This window comes from Sciurus vulgaris (assembly GCF_902686455.1).
Source record: "Sciurus vulgaris genome assembly, chromosome: 14".
NCBI classification, from domain to species: Eukaryota; Metazoa; Chordata; class Mammalia; order Rodentia; family Sciuridae; genus Sciurus; species Sciurus vulgaris.
The window spans coordinates 7,820,861-7,841,645 of NC_136475.1; the positions used below are offsets into that span (position 1 = coordinate 7,820,861).

A 20,785-nucleotide genomic window follows, 5' to 3' on the forward strand; every position below is an offset into this window, starting at 1 on the left:
CGAGACCGGCAATACCCAAGGCCAGTGAGGATGGGAAACGACCAGAAATCATTGCTGGGGAAATCCAGCCAGGCGGGAAAGAGCTTGGCAGTGTTTATAAACTTGAATTTATTTATTCTGGTACCAGGGGTGCTTAACCACTGAGCTACATCCCTAGTGCTTTTCTTTAAATTTTAATTTTGAGATAGGGTCTTGCTAAGTTGTTTAGGGCCTCGCTAAGTTGCAGAGGCTGACCTTGAACTTGGGATCCTTCTGCCTCAGCCTCCCGAGTCACTGGGATTACAGTGTATGCCACCAAGCCCAGCTGTCTAAATTTAAACATAATCCTACCATAGAGCCTGGCCACTCCACACCTAGGTGTTTATGAAGAAATAATTGTCTAAGTAGAGAATCCCAAAGAATATATACTAAAACTGTTCATTCAAAGATATCACGCCCACATAAAGACTTGGGGGGAAATGTTCAGAGAAGCTTCATTTATAACACCAAAACAGAAATCAACCCAGCAATGGGACAGTGGGTAAACAGATTATTTACATCCACACAAAGGAATACTAGATCCCAATGAAAAGGCAAGAACTACTGACACATGACCACAGCTCATCTGAGCCCTGAGAAGCCCCCTGTTGAGTGACAGAAGCCAGACACAAAAGACTTATGTGCTAGATTATTCCATCTTCATCAAATTATCCCAAAGGCCGATCCACAGCAAAAGGGCCACCAATGTTTTCCCGGATTCGGTTTTGGGGAAGGAATTTGGAGAGACAGAATGTCTCATTGTAGTGGTTACGCCATCCTACACACTGGCCCAGACTCACTGACTGTGCCTTGGAATGGGTGAAGTGTAACACACGTCAGTACTGTTGCATACGCACACACATTGTGGGTGTGTGTGTGTGCGCGTGTGTGGAAGCAGAGTTTCTAAAGGGATGCTCACCTTCCGTCTGCCACTGGGGCTGGACATGTCAGCTCCATGGCCAGCGAGAGCAGGCAGCTGTGATCGCTCTTGTTCCCCTGATAGAAAGGGACACCTGAGCCAGCTGGCGCTCGACATTATCTGTCCCTCCCCACCTGCCTGCTCGGGGTGCAGGCCACCTGGTGCTGGGAGAGGGATCAGAGGCTGCAGCGGGAGGCGCGCAGGTCTCCTGGGGTCCCTGTAATCAGCCACCACGATGGCCTGGGCTCCAAACGGCCCAGGTGTATTCTCCACCGTCCTGGAGGCCAGAAGCCCCCATCCCGGTACCCAGGCTCCTGGTGCCTGGCTGGCTCCTGGGGGTGGCTGGAAGCTCTGCCGATCCTTGGCTCATATCTGTGTCACCCCAGTCTCCGCCTCCATTGGCACAGGCCGCCTCCCTGGCGTCTGCCTGGTCTCCTCTTCTCAAGGGGACACCCCGATGCTGGAGCAGGGCTCCTCCTGTAGGACTTGGTCACACCTGCAGAGACTTCTTTTTGTTTTAAAGTAAGTTCAGGTTCACAGGTCCTGGGGGTTTGGACCTGAATGTGTCTTTTTGGGGACACAATTAAACTCACACCAGGGGGCAGAGGAGGAGGACAGTAAGAGCCTGGGTCCCGCCTGAGTCATGGAGCTGCTGCGGGGCCGGGCTGCCCACCGCCGTCCTGTCACTGTGAGAGGACAGTGTCTGCTTAGCTAAGCCGCTGCCGCTCAGCATCGTGGCCCACACACAATCCCTCCTCTGCTATTTCAAGGGCACCACGGTCCCTCCCCCCCTGGAAGGAGGGGCACAGCACCTGGCCCAAGGGGCTGGGAGAGCAGCACCTGGGTCCTCCTTGCCAGTCGGCTTCACACAGCTGCGCCCCCTTCTGCCTTCTCTGCCCCCACTCTCCCTCCTCAGTCCCCAAGGCCCCAGGTGCCCTGGCTTCCCCAGCAGAGGCAGCTGCTGTCTCTGTCATGGTCGCCAGCCACGAGGACCGGCTCAGAGTCCCCTGGTCACCGTCCTCCTTCCTGCTCCCTAGCCAGGCCCCACCCCCTCCTGGCACCAGCTCATTGTGTCACTTGCTGACTCCCCTGGGGCTCCTCCCCCATGCCCACAGCGCCGGCCACCCTCACCCTGCTGGCCTCTACGACACCTCTCCATGGGTGACAGAGAGGGCCCCTCAGACACCTTTTTTTCCCAATAGGATGGTCATGCAAAAGCCCGAGCACAGGATCTTCAGCCAAGCGCATCGGCCTTTTCCATGTGGTCACTTCTTCCCTATGTCCACCTTCTAGATTAGTCGGGCTATGGTTTTTGAGCCGTTCTCCCTTCTACTACCCAGTCGCAAACCCACGGGTGCGTCATTGGAACTGAGGTGCTTATTCTTAAATCCGCCCTCGACCTTTGACCCTTCCTGAGGATGGTGGGTGAACTTGGGAGGAACGAAGCCTGCAGTCTTGACCTAGGGGGTACTGGGGCCGAGGACAGCAGCTGCTCCGGAGCGGGAGCCCGGTTCCCCGCACACTTGGGCGTGGGGGGTCCACAGGCTGCCCCTGGGCATGGAGCACAGTGCTGTGTGCAGGGGTTTAAAAACTTTTCATGGGCAAGTAAAGCTAGGTCAGACGATGCCCTGTCCCCAGAGGCCCATGGGCTAGACATGTAAGCCTGTTGGTCAGGAGCGGGGAAGCCTAGAACCGCCGCCAGCAACCACCTCACAAAGCAGCAGGAAGTCTCTCGTCCCCCCTCTGCTCTCCTCTTCAGTAGCGTGTGCAGTGTGCACGCCTGGCCTTCACCCCGGGCCGCGCACCACTGGGGTCCCTCTGTGCCTCCCTCCCAGCCCAGGCAAGGAAGGCCCTGCGGCCTCTGGGGCCTGCCACATCTCTCTGTGAGAACACCAGCAGTGTGGGCAGACACAGGGCTGTCCCCCTCCAGAGTCCCCACAGTCCCCTGCAGATGGCCTCACTGGCCGCAGGGGCATCCTTGCAGATGCAATGGCCCCCGGGCCATGGGGGCCCTTCCTCCCCAGTGGGTCCCGTCGCCCTCTTCCTGTGTCCCTTCTCTTTGACTTTCAGTCGTTCTCGAACGTGCGTGTGGCCTTTATATATTTTCTGCCTTCTTGAATTTTCTTTCTGTATTTTTGTATATTTTTTTCTATTCTACATTTCTTTCTCTGTCTTACATCTCAATGAGTTATTCTTTCTGTCTTTTTTTTCCCTGGGCTTACTTACCCACATATTTTTACATTTTTAATTTTGCTGCATTTTTTTGCCTTTATGTATTATTTGCTTTTTTCCTCTCTTTTTAGATTTTAATTTCTGTATTTATTTCTCCTACCCCCCCCCCCCCGTCATGTTATTCTTCCTTTTTCCTGGGTTAATTCAACTCTTCTCTTTTATTCTTCTCTCATGTCTTTGACCTCAAATTATTTCCTTTTCCTTTTAGTCCCTCAGCCCCCATTAACTTGGGTTCCTCAGCTCAGCTGCAGCAAGAGTGGCCAGCCCTCCCTCTGAGCCGGTGGCTTCTCTGCCCGATCTCTCCCTTCTCTGAAGGCCGAGGCCCTTTTGCTCAGTTGACAGGCAGGTGCAAGGAGGTCCTCAGCTAGCAGCTTCCTGACATCAAGAGCGCTGGGGCCTCAGGCGGTGGCTCCCTGGACGCTGTGTAACTGGGACTGGGATGCTGGGCACCTTTGCCTGAGCTTGGAACCTGAGCTGCAATTCCCAAGGCAGCAGATAAACAAAACTCACTCAACGTCCTGCCAACGAAAGAAGGACTTGGGAGAAAAGACGCCCACCTCTGCAGCCCCAGCTTGTTTCCCATGGGAAGGAGAAGGAGGTGTCCTCCAAATGCCCGGGACAGACCACTAGGTTTAAACTTGGTTGTCAACTTGCCTGGATCTGGTGTGTCTGTGAGGGCGCTTCCAGAGATGATTGGCATGTGGGTCAGTGAACCGAGAGGCAGATCTGCTTGAATGAGGGTGACACCATCCAATAGGCAGGGCTCAGGGGTGGAACCAATATTGGAATAAGGGGAAGTTTGTGCGCATGCGCGAGATCCATTCTTCTGGAGCTGCTGGATTTACTCTGCCGCCATCTCCCATGAACATCAGATTCCAGATTCTTCAGCCTCCGTGTGCCTTCAGCCTTGGGGTGGGGCTGCACTGTCCATCCCTCTGGTTCGGGGGCTCCCACCTTCTTAAACTGAGCAGCTCCTGGTCTCCCCAGCTTCCAGCCTGCTGGCGGCCCTTGTGGGATGATCGGGCTCCCCTGGCAAAGCCAATCTGATAAATCCTAATAGTTCTATACTTTTTATTTGTTCTGCTCCTCAAGAGAATGCTGATTCCTGAAGTGCCTGTCCTGTAATGCCCAGACAGGGCTGTTCCTGGCTCTGGTGGCTGGAGGGAGAGGCGGGCTGAGGGGCTCCTGGCCAGTCTCTGGGGCCCGGTCAGAGCTTGAGCTCAGGGTGCCCTGCCCTGCTGCTGTGCTCTCCCCACCCCAGGCCCTGGCCCGTCCCAGCTCTGCACCAGCCTCCAGCTCACCATAGTCTCCCCTTTCCCAGGAGGCGGCAGGAGGGAGGGCCCCTGTCTGGGGAGGCGGCAGCGAGCTGCAGGGCTGGAGCGAATTCCAAACACATCATTCTAGAGAAACACAGGGCAAAAAGCAGGGGTGCCGTGGCAGTGTGGAGGGATCTGCAACCCAGCCACACTGGGCACACCCCGGTGCCAGGCACAGGCCCCAGGGGGCTTGTCACTGGCAGGAAGGACATTCCGACCTCACAGAGGGGCCCTAGAAGAATCCAGCAGCTGTTCACAGAGCAGACACAGATCTCAGTCCAGAGCGTGACCTGCCTGGGGAACCCCGCTGGCCCCTTCCCCAGGTCACCGGAGTCTCCTCCACCTGATGCGCGGGCCCATGGCAGCAGAGACACTGTCTTGCTAACAGGGCTTGATGCTGGGTAGGTTCCCAATAAGTGTGCACTCAGTGACACACTCCCCGGGTGTGGTGGCACAGGCCTGTCACCCCAGCTGCTCCGGAGATTGAGGCAGGAGGATCACACGTTCAAGGCCACCAGCTTGGGCAACTTAGCAAGACCCTGTCTCAAAATAAAAACGGGCTGGGGATGTAGCTCAGTGGTCGGGCTCCCTGGGGTTCAGACCCCAGTACCCCCGCCCACACACACACACGGCTCCCCCGTCCTCAGGTGCACCAGCTCAGGATGTCTGTCACCCTCCTTTGCTTCAGATATTTTAACATGCCAGTCCCTCCACCAGAATGCCCTGGCTGCCACCCACTGTCACCTCCTCCAGGAAGCCTCCCTGCAGTTTCCCCACCCTGTGAGCCTTGGGTGCTCTCTGTCCGTCCACGCAAGCCCTTACATGTTGTGTGAGTAATGCTGGCCAGGCAGGACGGTCACCGCCCTGATGACCACATGAAGGAGCCCTTCTGGGAGAGTAACGGCAAAGCACTGGGTGGGCACCGAAAGGAAACTGGACTGAGAAGAAGGGAGGGAGGGGGAGAAGAGCGGGAGGGGTGCCCTGGGGCAGGGGCCAGCCTCTCCCTGCACGGCAGGCACCACCACGGGGTCTGTCAGGTCTCTGCGGCCTCCTCTGCACCCACGCTGGCCCACAAGCTCTGGTTGGGCCCAGCACTATTAAAGATGGGGAGCTTCCCTGGGGGAGAGGTAAGCACTTTTGTCCCACCCAAGAGTTCTAGCAGGGGGAACCGGCCCAGGCAGGGTCTGAGCCCGTTCCTAAGTGCTTCCCCACCGAGGCTAACCGTGGCTGTCAGGACAGAGCCAGCCCAGCCTTGACAAAGGGCTCTGTAATTGAATATCTTCCCTGCTAATCTTCCTCCCTCCCCTTTCATGTTGAATGAAGACCCTGCTTCTCGTTCCTCCGCCTTCAGGAATAGAAGATGACTGCTGGACTCTGCATTCTCTTTGGTCATTTAGCATACGTTTGAACTCTGCACTTCTGAAAGCGATCTAGATAATTTCCAACAGCAGATATGTAAATAAGTGTTTGATACCATCTCCCTTCTTAGCGGCTTCCTTGTTAAAAGTTCCTCCCTCACTCTTCTGGCGGATGGAGGAATAGAAGAGAGGAAATCAGGAGACCTTAAATAGATTTTACAGACACCAAAGTGCATTTGGATTCTGGTCAGCTAGAGAGATCTTGTTTCAATAATACGCTCTTCGCATTCAGCTGAGACTGTTCTGGAACCTGACTGCCCTTAGCGACTGCCTACAGTTGACATAAGGCAGAAAAATGTACACTTAATAGGGGAAGGAAATTAGGTCTCAGGGTCTTTATTTCTTGAATCTTTGCAGCAGCTCAGCTGGTGCAGGGCCCAGAGGCAGCTGGGGGAGGCATGTTGAGGACCTTGAGTGAAAGACCATGGGGACAGCTTGCCAAAACCCACCCGAGGGCCCCGGGCTGAGTCTGTTTCTGGCAGGGAGAGCAACAAGCCCACTGCACGTGGGACTCCACAGGACTCAGTTTTCACCTCCACCAGTGGCACCCTGTCTTCTTGGGGTGCAGGCTGGGGCCACCTGGTCTTCAGTTTGCTCCCATTCAGTGGCCCCAAAGTTCACCACACACCTCTCCAGCCTCTCTGCTGCCACCCCAGCAGGGCTGTGTCCTTATTTCTAGGTTATTGGTTACTGGGTCACTCTCCAGCACCGATCACAGAAGGATGGTCACCTCCTTGTCCCCAGAAGCACAGGTGGAAAGTCCTCAGCCCCAGGTGCACAGGCTCACCACAGTGGACCCTCCGCCACCATGGTTGCCCTCTCTCCAGCCTGTGACCCTGAATGCCAACTGGCTGGGCGCTCAGGGTGTCGTACCTGTTGCTGTTGGCATCGCCACAGCTTGCCCAGCCTCTGCCTGGGGGTGGGAGGAAATGACACGCTGTTCCATTTATCAGTGAAGACTCAGCTCCCTTCCCGCAGCTGCCTGTCCCCCTCTGTCCGTGCACCCACAGGCTGGGCAGCCCTCCCTCTGCTCTGTACCTCTCTCCCAGTCAGTTCAACGAAAATGTAAATGGGCTTTGTCTCGTTCACTTAAATACACACCCCAGCTTCCTCTTTGATTTCGTTAGGTGTCACCGAGTGGCTTATACTTTTGGCTGAGTCTTTAGGAATCTTAAAGCCAGCACACACTTCAGAACTTGAGGCAGCTTGTGAGCCTGTGTGCAGGTGGGAGGGAGAGGGGTTTGGGCGGCTCGTGAATAAGAGGTGAACCTAACGCCGGGGATTAAACAGCGACCTCACAGCCGGCCTGTTCCAACTGCGCAAGGTGCTGGTGGGCAGGCACACGATGGAGGGTGGCAGGAACAGGAGGTCACCAGCTGCCACCTGGAATTCTGGGTCAGGAAGTGGCCTCTCATAAGCCCAGAGTTTTGACCCTCTGTGCCCAATGTCATCATGTTCTGGGGACTCCATGCTGCTGGCTGGCCTGGGCGCCCCCTGACAGCACTTCAGTGTGACTTGGCAAAGTGTCCAGCCCAGGGGGCAGAGGTCAGCACTGCCCTCGAAGTGGGCCAGGCCTGGAGGTGTGGGCCCTGGGCAGGACAATCGCACTCCCGTCTCTGCACCAGGTTGGTCCTGATGCCACGTGGCACCTGTGCTTCATCCAGAACACCTGGTTGGAGGCCACTGCTCAGGCCTGGCCTGTGGGAGCTGGTTCTCCCGCCCCACCATGCTGCAGGAGGCCCGGGGGCTGGCAGCCACGGCCGGCTGGCACGGAAACCACCAGGGCGTGTGGCGTGACCACTTTCTTGGTTCCCTTTTCCTAGTCCTGAAGAAGGCTGCTGGTCCTGTGATAAAGCGCGGGGCTCAGGCCGCTCTTGACTCCCTCAGGAACTCGGCAGATGCCCACACCTTCCCTGGCCACCAGGGTCTGCCACTGGCCTTGAGCAGGCAGGTGAGACGGGGGAATGGGCCCGTGCTCGTGTGCACCAGTGCTACCGTCTCCCCAGCTCAGCGAGTCCACTCCAAGTCCAGCACACCAGTAGCTGGTGAACGGAAAGCTGGATATGCCGTTTCACCAGTGAGCTCTCCAGTCATAAGCCTAGAGTTTGGCACATGTCCCCATAGACTTGCCTGTCTCCAAAACTAAGCTCTGCCTGTCCCTTTATCCTGCTGGGTGACTTGTCCCACTGTCCATGACTGGCTACTCCTCACTGCCCCCTGGGGTCTAGCCTCCCTATGTCAGGATCTCGACAGGACGTCTGGACTCCTGTTTGCCTTCACGTTAGACCCTGTTCTCCACAACTCCCTCTCGCTGACTTCTGTGACCCTGGCCACTGGCCTGGGCCACTACCATGGCCTGGCACCATGCTGTCTGGAGTCCATGCCGCTGGCTGGCCAGCCTGGACATCCATTGCCAGTTTTCAGTGTGCCTCTGCAAAATGTCCAGTGCAGAACCTGGCACAGAGTGGCCCTGGTGAATGCCCACTGCTGCCATTAGCCCACTTATTTCTTCCTCCAGATGGTTTCAAAACCCAGCGGCCGAGGCCTCCTGTTGAACCTCAGGCTTCTAACTTCTCAATGAAGCCGAGTGCCCGGAATGCAGACAGCTGCCATGGTGAAGCCCTGTTCAGCTCTGCCTTCAAATGTCTTCCCTGAGCAATCGCACATGGCAAGACGTGCAGCATGAGGGCATCTCAGTTCACAGAGGATGACTGCTTACGGGGGCACAGCTCCAGGGAACCACGCCGATCCAGACACAGGGCACCCAGACCTTCCCGTGCTCCCTGGGCAGCACCACCCTCCCCGTCTGATCCTGCCTTTACATCACCATCAATCCGTTGTGTCCATCTTCAAACGTCACATTGATGGAGTCGCCCAGCATGAGCTCGCTTGTGCCCGACTTCTTTCACCGAACATCACGTCGGTACCATTCACATACGTTGTTCCATGCAGCAGTTTAGTCCTTTTTGTTACTGAGCAAGGCTCCACTTTATGAAATAAACCACGAGTTGCTTATCTAGTCTTGAACTGATGAACACTGAACTTCCGGTTTCCAGCTGGGGTTATTACCAACAGTAACCAGCATCCCTGTACGCGTCTTTTATGAATGAACACGGGCTTCACATCTCTTGGCCAAATGTCTTGGCCAAAGGGGTCGGACCACAGGGGAGGCATACATTTAATCCCATAAGAAACCTCCTCCAAACTGTTCTCTGCAGCGGCTCTGACCACTTTAGACCACGGCTAGAAGTCACGAGGGTTTGGGTAGCTCTGCCTCGTCACCAGGACCGAGCACCGACAGGCATCTGAGTCTAACGGAGCCAGTGGCGTGTGGAGGAGCTTCATTGTGGTTTTGACTTCTATGTCCCCATAACTGATAAGAGTAAGGAAGTTTCGTGTGCTCATTAGCTGTTCTTTTATCTTCTTTTGTGAGGTGTCTTTTCAAGTCTGTGCGATTTTGCTTAGATCGTGACTCCTCCTTATTCAAGGTGGGAGTTCCTTACATGCGTTCTTAGATAAGAGCGTTTTGTCAGACACATGTTACAAATACTTTCTCCCAGCTATGATTCCCCTCTACATGTTCCTGTAGGTGTCTTTTAGAGAATGAATGTATTTTCTTCTTGGAAAAAATCCAGTGTATCAATATTTAATTTGATGATTGATGTCTTTTGTGTCTTCCTATGAAATCTTAGTTAACCCCACGTCCAAAGATACTCTCCCACACTGTCTTGAGACAATTTTGGTTTTCCCTTTGACATTTAGGTCTATGATCAGTCTCTGACTTTTACGTACCACAGGGAAAATGGGCTGCAGTTCATTTCTTTTCCATTCAAATATCTAGTTGTTTTCCGAACTACTGAAAAACTTATTTTTCTTCATTGAATTTCTTTTATGTTTGTCAAAGACTGAGTGAACAAATATGTGTGGTTCGATTTCTGGACTCTGTGGGGTGTCGCTGATCTGCTCATCCTGTGCCGATGCCGTCCTGCCTAAAGCGACAGCATTAACGTGTGCTTTGAAATCAGGCAGCACCAGCCCTTCTCACGACTTCAGCTTTTTGTGCAAGTTGTATTGGCTACTTTAGGCCATTTGTACTTCCACGTAAATTATCAAATCCGCTTGAGAGAGCTATAGTAACAAGAACTGCATAAAAACAGACACAGACCAATGGTATGGAATAGAAGACACAGAGACAAACCCACACGGATACAGTCATCTGATTCTTGACAAAGGCGCCAGAACATCATTGGAGAAAGGACCCTTTTTAACAATGTTGCTGGGAAAATTGGTTATTCATATGTAGAAGAATTCAACTAGACCCTTATCTCTCACCTTGCTCAAAAATCAACCCAAAATGGACGAAAGACCTAGGAATTAGACTAGAAACTGCAACACCTAAAAGAAAATGTAGCTCAACACTCCAGCATATAGGCAGAGGCAATGACTTTCTCAATAGGACGCCTAAAGCTCAGGAGATAATGCCAAGAGTTAATAAATGGGATGGCATCTAATTAAAAAGCAAAAGAAACAATTAGGAGTGTGAAGGGTGAACCTACAGAATGGGAGAGAAAAATCTTTGCTAGCTGCTCTTCTGACAGAGAATTAATGTCTATAATGTATAAAGAATTCAAAACACTTTACACCAAAAAATTAAGTAACCCTGTTAAACAAATGGGCACATGAATTACACAGACACTTCTCAAAAGAAGAAATATAATTGGACAACAAATATATGAAAAAATGTTCAACATCTTTAGCAATTAGGGAAATGCAAATCAAAACTACACTGAGATTTCATCTCACACTAGTCAGAATGACAGTCATCAAGAATATACACAATAATAAATGCTGGAGAGGATGAGGAGAAAAAGGAACACTTTTACCCTGTTGGTAGGACAGTAAATTAGTACAACCACAATGGCGATTCCTCAAAAGACTAGGCATGGAACCCACCAAGTGACCCCGCTATACCACTCCTTGGTATTTATCCTGAAGAATTAAAGTCATCTTACTAAGCCATACACGAACACCCAAGTTTATTGCAGCACAATTCAAAATAGCCAAACTATGGAACCAGCCTCGGTGTCCATGAATGGATAAAGAAAATGTGTTTTATATATATATATATTTTGTCCTTAAGTGATTGATGGGATTCAACAATACAATGATATAAACCTGCCTGGAACTTTCTTTGCAGGAATGTTTCGTTACAAGTTAAACTCATTTAATAGACATTTTAGATTATTAATTTTTATTGGATTTTGAGAATTGTGTTTTTTCCAGAAATTTATTCTAAGTTCTTAAATTTATTTGCAGTAGGTTATTCTATTAGTATATTGTAACATTTGTAGTGTCTGTTAGCAGGTTACGATGTCCCCTCTGCCATCCTTAATGCTGTCATTTCTACCATCTTTTTCTTGATCAGTACAGCTAAGGATCAATTTGTTAATCATTTCAAAGAACAAACTTTCAAGTCTGTTGATTTTCTCTAATTTGTTTTGTAATTCATTAGTTTCTTTCTAATGCTTATTTTTAACATTTATTGTACTTACTTTGCTCTTCTTTTTCTAACTTTTTAAGGTGAGAACTTACATAATTTATTTTAAAACTTTTCATTTTCATATGATAAGCATTTTAAGCATCTTCCTCTAAGGACTCCTTCACTTCACACAATTTGCTATGTTGTGTTTTCATCATCGCTCAGTCTGAAATAGTTCCTAATTCCCTTTGTGATTCCTTCTCTGATTCACAATTTATTTTAAGATGTGTTGCTTAATATCCAAACGTTTGGGAGGTTTTCCAGATATCATTTTGTTATTCATTTCTAATTCACTTCCATTGTCAATAGAAAAACATTCAGTATTATTTCAATTCTTAAAAAATTATTGAGACACTTTACAGCCAACATGATAGCTCATGTGTAGTTATCAACAAATGCCCATAAATGTCAAGGCACCACTGGATGACAGTGTTGTTCACATCTCATATAGTCATACTGAAGGTTTCACCTACTTATTTCATTGGTTATTGGATTTATCTATTTCTCCCATGCTTCTGTCAACTTCTGCTTCATGTCTTTTGAACCTCTGTTATGGTACATAGATATTTAGGATTATTCTGTCTTCTCAAGTGGCTTTTAATAGTCATGAAATGACCCTCTTTCTCCCTGGCTATCCTCTAGTCTTAAAATTGACTTTATCTGATATCCATATGGGCTCGTTGATGCTCTTGAGTTAGTAGTTGCACGCTGTATCTTTTCTAGTCCTTTTCTTTACGTTTAAAACATATGGATTGATCGTGCTTACTTTTAACATCCTATAACAATATCTGCCTTTTAATTAGGATGTTTATGCCATTTACACTTAATTATTGATTCTGTTGGGTATAAGTCTGCCACATAGCTACTGATAGTCTGACTCCTTCAATTTCTGTTCTTCTTCCATGTTTTCTTTTGCATTAACAAAAGGTTTTTCTTTTTGCCCCATACGACTTTTGAGACGCACTGGCTGAATCAACACCATACTTCATGTGTAATGTAGGAACCTTATAAAAGGACAATTCAATTTATACAACAGCCCATACTTTATGACAACGTTGCCACATATTTCACTTTTAAATATGTCATACACCCTAAATAATTGTAATTATTCTTGCTTTAAGCAACCAATTAAATTCTAAGAAATACACACACTTAACAATTTCAGTGTTCTTTAGTCTGGATCTGAATTTCCACTTAGATCCATTTTGTCTAGCTTATCATTTTTTCCTTAGCATTTCTTGCAGCTCAGGTCTTGCCTATATTTGGGTCAAGGACTCCAGATAGGCTTTTTTTTTTTTTTTTTTTTAACGTTCAACAACACTTTACAGATATCTTTCTACTGTCCTCTGGATCTGTAATTTCTAATGGGAAGTTGACTGCCATCGTTCCTAGCATTGCTTTCTGTATCTAGTGCTATTTCTTCTCTGTTACTTTTGAGATTTATACTTGGCCTTTGGTTTTCAGCAGTTGAACTATGAGATGTTCCACGTCTGTTTGTTTTTAATCCTTTCCTGCTAGAATGTTGCTAAGCTTTCTGAATTTGTGTACTGCTATTTTGATAAAATTTAAAAATTTAAAAAATTCTGTCTTATTCCGTCTCTATCTCCCTCCGCGACTCCAACTGCACGTATACCAGGGTGTGTGATCTTGTCTCTCAGGCTGTCCATGGTCTGTTCATTTTATCCATCTTTCTTTTTTCTCTCTGCACATAAGTTCAGATGATTTCTGCCGATCTTCAGGTTCACAGGTGTATTCCTATTGTGTGCAGTCTGCTGTTAATATCATCCAATTCATTTTTGTATTTAGAGGAGTTCTAGATTTCCCATTTAATTTTTTCAGTTTTCAAAGACTTCTGAACACCCTATCTCTTCCTTCCTTATATCCGTATGTTCCTGACCACTTTCTTATACATTTACTTGTATTTTTTTTTTTTTTTTTTTTTTTTTTTTGCGGTGCTGGGGATCAAACCCAGGGCTTTGTGCTTGCAAAGGCAAGCACTCTACCGACTGAACTATATCCCCAGCCCTTTACTTGTATTTTTTAAAAAAGACCCTTACCTTCTGCTTCCGACATCTGGGTCATTTGTTTCAACATTTGGGTTTTTCCTATTGACTGGTTTTTCTCTTGACTATGGAGCACATGTTCCCATTTCTCTACTAAGATTTCATTGCCAGGTGGACACTGTAATAAGACTTTGAATCCTGATATCTTCCTCTAGAGTGTTGGGTTTTACTCTAGCATACAGTTAAACTGCGAGCAGGTAAACGTCACCTTGTGGAGGCTTGGTTTTATGCCCTGTCAGGAAGAAGCTACTTTGGTTTGCTTTGGTTTCTTTTAGTTTCAGTGTTAGTCCTTCAGTGAATCCCTCTTCCTGGGACATAGTTTTACTTCTAAGCTATGACTCTTCTGGGGTTTCCGTGGAAATCCTGCTGCGTGACTGTACTTCTTTAATTTGTCAGGATTCTAATCACAAACTTGACTCCTACATGGGAGGCTGCAGTTGAGTCTGTGCTCAGCTCTTTCAGCCTTCCGGTTTAAAAATCCCTTGAGCTCTTTGTCATCGTCCCTGCCCCCTCATGGGTATTTCAAGGATCGGTCAACCATTTGAGTGGTGTGCATACCCATAGTTTGAAGGTTCCCTTTGGAAGGTTCCTCCTGTTTGGAATGTTCCTTCTCGATTTTCAGTCACTTTGGCAATTCCAAACTCGATCTGCTGACTCTTTGGGTCTGATGACACAAAACTCAGGAAGCACAAGAACGGGTTCTGCTGGGGAGACTGGCGAAATAGCCATTGTCTGTGCCACCCTTCCCTCTGCTGGGGTTTCCGGATTCCAGTCTTCATCTCTCACTGAGAAATGGGAAAAGGTCCCACTGACAGGACTCCCAAGCAGCATTCAGCAGGAGAGAGCCTCACACTGGCAAAGCGACACACTTCTCTGAGGGGGAATTTGGCAATGTCTATCCAAACTAAAAATGCACTTACCTTTAGACCTGGCAATTAACATCTCTAGAAACCTGCCTCAAGCACACAATTGCAACAATACTAACATTTATATAAAGTTACCCATTGTAACATTATTTATAATTGTAAATTGAGGGGGGGCTGAGAAGGTCTGAGTAGATGACCCCAGGGGTCCCTTCCAGCCCCAGGACCCCATGGGAACCTGTACCTCCTGTGTAACGACCCTGTCCCTTAGCTTTATTTCCACTTCCTCCTTTCTCTTCTGTTCCCTTCTCAAAATTTCTCTAGAAAGAGGATTTAGGGCTTTCTCTGTGAGAGAAAGGTGGAGAAAGTTGGAAATTGACAGGTGGCTGCGGGCAGCCTGCTGTGGATTTTCCTCCTGCCCTCTCCTGGGCTAAGACCACCACCTACCTTCCTGAGTCTCCACGGGCAGCTAACTCGGATGTCCTCACCCTTTCCCCTTCTCAGGAGAGTCAGGATTTTAAACCTAATCTCTCACTGAGCAATAGGAATATGTTTCACGATCCAGAATGTTCAAGCCCCAGTCAGCAGAGAGGAAGCCTCACCTTGGCCTCTGCGCAGGCAGCTGATGTGCTCTGAAGACACAGAAAGGCCCCCTCCCCCAGGTCAGGGCCCCTGCCTCACTCTTCCGGGACAGTGACAAGATGCACCAAGCTCAGTTCAAACTGTGAGCTTGGGAATCTGGGTTCTAACCCTTTCTTCTGTCTTTGGTGATCAGAATCTGGAACAAAGTTCTTGACATTTCCATACCATGAGATTTTTGATATAATATCTGCCATTCAGTTTGTCATATTGGTTTTAAAAAATCTAATAAATGCAGATTATTGGAAATGTAACTGTCTAACTGGTTGCTACCTCTCTGTCTCCCACTCCTGCCCTCAAGTTGTCAGTGGAATACAAGCAACTCAGCACTGGGCTTCCTCCGGATTCACCCACAACAGCGTGTCCAAGTTCCCTCCGCATCTACCAGCTCCCACCTGACCAAAGCTCATTAAGACCTGTGATTGAAGGATGTTCTGATGACCTTTTTCCTACACAAGTACCATGAATGTGCCTTTAGCAAGACATACTGCATTTTCCACAAATGGGAGTAGGCCAACTCCCAAACCCAGCCAGATGAGCTGAGCTAAGACACCATTGCTAAAGACTGCCGTTTCAAAAGCATCGTGGTTTTAATTATGTTTTAAAGATAGAAATCAAGAGCTTTAAAGTCACACACACTCAAAGAGCCGTCAGGTTGTACACTGGCCACAACAATAAAAACTGCGGTGACAGGAATTTTTCTAAATAGAAAGCAGAATGTTACATTTCTAATAAACTTACTGCCAGTCTCCACCAAATCCCCACTCAAATCTGTAACCCCCAATTAAGGAGCAACAACTTAGGGTGGTGGTTTCTGAGCCAGCGTGCTCCCTGGGCTCTGAGGATCCTTTGTGCTGTTCATTTACAAGCCCCTTCCCTTGCGATGCGGCCTTGCAGTGCGCTGAGGGTAACCTGCCAGGCTGCTTTAATAGACCTTTCCCAGGGGATTCTCACACACCTGATTTTGGGGGCGGGTGACATGAGTAGACTGGTGGAAGAATGAGTGTTCCCGAGATGACTCACGGAACATGACTCCACTCTCGCTTAACGGACAGTTTTAAGCCATCTGTAGCCTCCACTATCTGACTTTTGTGATGCACATTTGAAAATAAAGTCACTGGCTAAACATATTGACTGCTGATCATCTTTTTCTGCACAGGTTTTCACTGTAGAATGACAGAGGTCCCCACCAGGGTGTTCCCAATGTGACGAGCCATGGTTTGTTGGCCCCCCTCCCCCACCAGTGGGAAATGCTTCAGCAGCCATGATGAGAGAGCCTTTGCCAACAATGTTGGAAAACTGGAGAAGCGTGCTTCTGGGGAGTGCAGGGACAGGCTCCTTCCATGGCCACCAGTAACTCACAGGGCTGACCCTGGCCCCGTTTTGAGTGAGATTCTGACTCCAAGGAGGGGGGTGCATTCTGGGAGGACTGCAGGCGCCTATTCTTTGGTGGGCGTGGGGTGGTTCCTCCAGGGTAAGAGGCAGTCTGCAGGGACAATGGGTTAGCAGGGCCGCAGCCATTTCTCCCCTACCATTTTCCTGCCACCATTATTCTGCCCCCCTCCACCATTTACAACCTAGATCGTTAGCCCGAGAACTCCCTTGCCAGCCGTTGGTTTGATTGTTATTAGCCTGCGAATTTGCACTACCTGAGAGTAGCTCCCCCGCCATTTTCTTTCTCTCTCTCTCACATCCTTCAGGACAGATACTCTGCTCATCTGCTTAATAAAATCTGTGTGAGTTTCCACCTCTGGAGTGGTTTTCTGGGTGCCTTCATTGGTGACGTGACTGCCACTTAGGCGACTGGAATCCCCTCTGATGGCCCAGACCCCTGGACGCCGGTCTCACCTCCCATTTGCCTGGACGCTCAGTTCCACATCCACCACCGGCTTCAGATTGGTGAGTTTTCCCCTAGGTGGACTTAACCCCTCCTCTGCTGACCTGAGACACGACCACTGAGGAGTCGAGGAGTTGAGGTAATGGGGGTTCCCCCAGCCATGACTGTTACAGTCACTGCCGGCCCCCCTAGTTGACCTTATCTGACAGGTGGGTCCCGGATCTTTAGGGTGAAGATTCCCTCCCTGGGTTGAGGTTCCTCTTCACTTTTCCTCTCAAAATTCCTGGCACCAGGTCCTCAACCCCCTTGGCTTCTGCTTGGCACACACGATGGGGGTGACAACTCCCATCATTGTGCAGCCAACTAGTCTGTGACCTCAGGACGCCTTGGACACTGATTTGGCTGTTTATCTTCACCATGGGACCTGGGTCCTCCAGTCCAGCAGGCTCACCCCTGGGGTGTCTACTAGATAACCTTAAACCACTTCACCTGACCCTGGGCCTAAAGCCCCAAAAACTTATTCCCTTGTATGATGATATTTGGCCACAGTATCCTTTAGCTAATCAATCCAAATGGCCAATTAATGGCACCCTGGATCCCAATGTTCTCTGGGACTTACACAACTTCTGTGAGCGAGCGGGCAAGTGGGAAGGGATTCCTTACCTTCAAGCTTTCTCGCTCTTGCACACTAACCTCAGCTTTGCTCTTCCTGCAGACCTGAACACCTCCTTTTGGCTTCTGCTCCCCCTACTAATCCCTCCTCCTCCTCCAACTTCAGCCCAGCTAATGGACCACCCCATACCAGGCCCTGTGGCAGGGGCTCCTCCCGCCCCTGCTCCTCCATCTCCTCCATCTCCTTTGCTCCACCTGTTCCTGCTTCCACCCCCTGCCCAGCCCACCCCGTCCTCTGGCCATGCGGTTCAGTGCACATGCTCTAGTACCCCTACGGGAGGTGGCCGGTGTGAAGGGTGCGATCAGAGTCCATGTTCCTTTCTCTCTCTCCAATCTTTCCAGCTAGAGAAGCAGCTCGGCTCCTTCACCTCCAACTCCGCAAACTTCATTAAGGGATTTCAGTACTTTACCCAGTCTTATGACCTTACCTGGCATGACATTTATATGATCATGTTCAACACCTTGACCCCTGAGGAGTGCAGGAGAGTCTGGGAACAGGCGCACAATTATGCAGATGAGGTTCACCAATCGGCCCCGGCCCACCCCATTGGGCTGAAGCAGTACCATATGGGGAGCCCCAGTGGGACTATAACACAGGAACCAGGTACCTATGGTGGGACGAGTTCCAAGCCTGTGTCCCTGGAGGTCTCCAAAAGGTCGCCATTAAACCCATTAATCATGATAAACTTCAGAAAGTAATACAGGATAAGACTGAAAACCCATCCACATTTCCGAGTCGCCTCACAGAGGCCGTGCTCAGGTACACTAACCAGGACCCCGAGACTCCGGAAAGACAACAGCTACTCGTGGCTTATTATTTTCCCCAAAGCTACCCTGACATAAAGGCTAAGTTGAAGTGGATGGACAGGGGGCCCCGTACCCCACAGCCAAAGGCTCCAGCGGTGGCATTCAGGGTGTGTAATGGAAGAGAAGAAAAAAACAAAAACTAAAATACCAAATGCTGGCCAATGCCTTTCAGTCGTTAGACCTGCCCAGCCGGCCAGTACTAGGGGTGTCCTAGCTCCCATAAGACCCCCAGGCCCATGCTTCAAGTGTGGAAAAGAGGGCCACTGGGCACGAGCCTGCCCCAACCCCAGCAGCCCCCAGGTCCTTGTACAGAATGGCACCAACAGGACACTGGGCAGTGGATTGCCCTGGTGCTCAGAGACATGCCGGGTCACCCTTGCCCCCTTCCCCAGTGACTTACTGGGATTGGCAATGGACGACTGAAGGGGCCTGGGACTTCTACACCCGATGACGATCACTGCTCAGGACCCCGGGTGACCCTTAGGGTGGCAGGCAGGCAGCTGCCTTTCCTTATAGACACTGGAGCCACCTTCTCAGTGCTGTGGGAGTTTTGGGGACCCACTTCCCCTGCCAAATCCTCTATTGTCAGATAGAGGGAAAACCATACCACCCCCTACAAATCCCTCCAATAAGTTGCCATATTGGACAAATCTGCTTCACTCATTCCTTTTTGATAATTCCTATGTGTCCCATTTCCCTCCTGGGAAGGGACATTGTAGCCAAATTGGGGGCCTCTATTTCCTTCTCACCCACCATGTGCCTCCACCAAGACTCCTCTGCTGTTCCTCTCCTCATGAACTTTCAGGAATATACAACCCCACCTGAGTCTTCATATCCCCTTCCTCCCTCCCTTGTTGACCCCAAGGTCTGAGACACCCACACACCCTCTGTAGCCACATGCTCACCTGCACTCATTCGCCTGAAGGACCCAACATCCTACCCAGCCTAGTGCCAATATCCCCTTCCCCAAAGGAGGCTTATAAGGTTCAATCAGTCATCCAGGACTTAAGGCAGAAAGGCTTCCTGTGCCCCACCAACTCACCTGATAACACTCCCATCCTGGCTGTTAAGAAGCTTAATGGATCCTCCATTTGGTGTAAGATCTCCACGTCATCAACTCAGCAGTTGTCCCCATCTTCCCCATTGTGCCCAGTCCCTACACCTTGCTTTCCTCCATCCCCTCCTCCACCACAGACTTCTCTGTGTTGGAGGCCTTTTTCACTGTCCTGCTTCATCCTGATTCACAGGATCTCTTTGCCTTCACCTGGACTGACCCTCTCCCTCGAGTTTCTTCTCAGCTGACCTGGACAGTCCTCCCACAGGGATTTCAGGACACCCTTCACCTCTTTGGCCAAACACTGTCTCAGGATCTCACCTCTCTCACTTTCGTTTCCTCCTCCCTCTTACAGTATGTTGATGATCTTCTATGTAGTCCCTCTCTCGAGGACTCCCAAAGAGACACGGTTAAGCTTCTAAATTTTCTGGCTGACAGGGGGTCTAGGGTCTCCCCAGCAAAGGTGCAGCTTTCCCAGCCTCAGGTTATTTACTTAGGAGTCAGCTTCCCACCTGGATTTAAGGCCATCAATGTAGAGAGAAGAGCATAGCTGCAGGACATGCCCACTCCATCCACCAAGGAAGAAGTCCTTTCCTTTCTAGGGCTAGCAGGATATCTATGATCCTGGATCCCAAATTTTCCCATCCTGGTGGCCCCCTTGTATGAGGCTTCAAAGGGCGCTCCCACTGAACCTCTCAACCCGGCGGAAGTCCCTTTCCAGACCCTAAGGAAAACCCTTCTTCAAGCCCCAGCCCTAGGACTGGGGAGATAGCTCAGCGGGTAGAGTGCTTGCCTCGCAAGCACAAGGCCCTGGGTTCGATCCCCAGCACCAAAAAAAAAAAAAAAAAAACATGCAAGCCCCAGCCCTACACGTCCCTGACATCACCAGACCCTTCTAACTGTTTGAGAAAAGTAGGTTCACTCTGGGGGTCTTAGGACACATGTTCAGTCCCACCTTTGGCCCATGGCATACCTATCAAAAAGTCTAGACCCCCACATAAGAGGCTGGGCACCATGTCTTAGGGTATAGGCCGCAGCATTTGTCTTAACCCAGGAATCAAAAAAACTTTCCTCTGGGGCTCCCACGGAAGTGCTCTCCCTCATCATCTGTCCGAGCTTCTTACTTATAAGGGTCTGAAAACTCCATCGCCCTGTCGGGTGTTAGCCTTGCAAACTGCTCTTATAGAGGACTCTTCCATTTCTTTTAAGACAAGCCCTCCTTTAAATCCAGCCACCTTCTTACCCCTGCCTTCCAACATACATGCTTCAATATTCCATAGCTGCCTTGAGACCCTGAAGGAGTTACTTCCCTGCCCCTCCAATGTTCAGGAGGGGGCCTTACACAACCCTACTTTCATATGGTTCACTGATGGGAGCTCTCTTCTCCATGAAGGGATTCGAAGAGCCG

The 20,785-nt window shown here is 49.9% G+C and overlaps 1 protein-coding gene across 1 annotated transcript in view; it reads right to left on the reverse strand.

Annotated features, from left to right (window-relative positions):
* Positions 1-20,785, reverse strand: part of ACOXL (acyl-CoA oxidase like) — a 331,162-nt gene that overhangs the window by 71,321 nt on the left and 239,056 nt on the right. Inside the window, exons 12-13 of the mRNA XM_079109525.1 lie at positions 4,471-4,569; positions 938-1,014 (exon numbers count right to left, since the gene is read on the reverse strand). Of these exons, the coding sequence (XP_078965651.1) occupies positions 938-1,014; positions 4,471-4,569 (176 nt within the window). The remainder of the gene's footprint in view (positions 1-937; positions 1,015-4,470; positions 4,570-20,785) is intronic.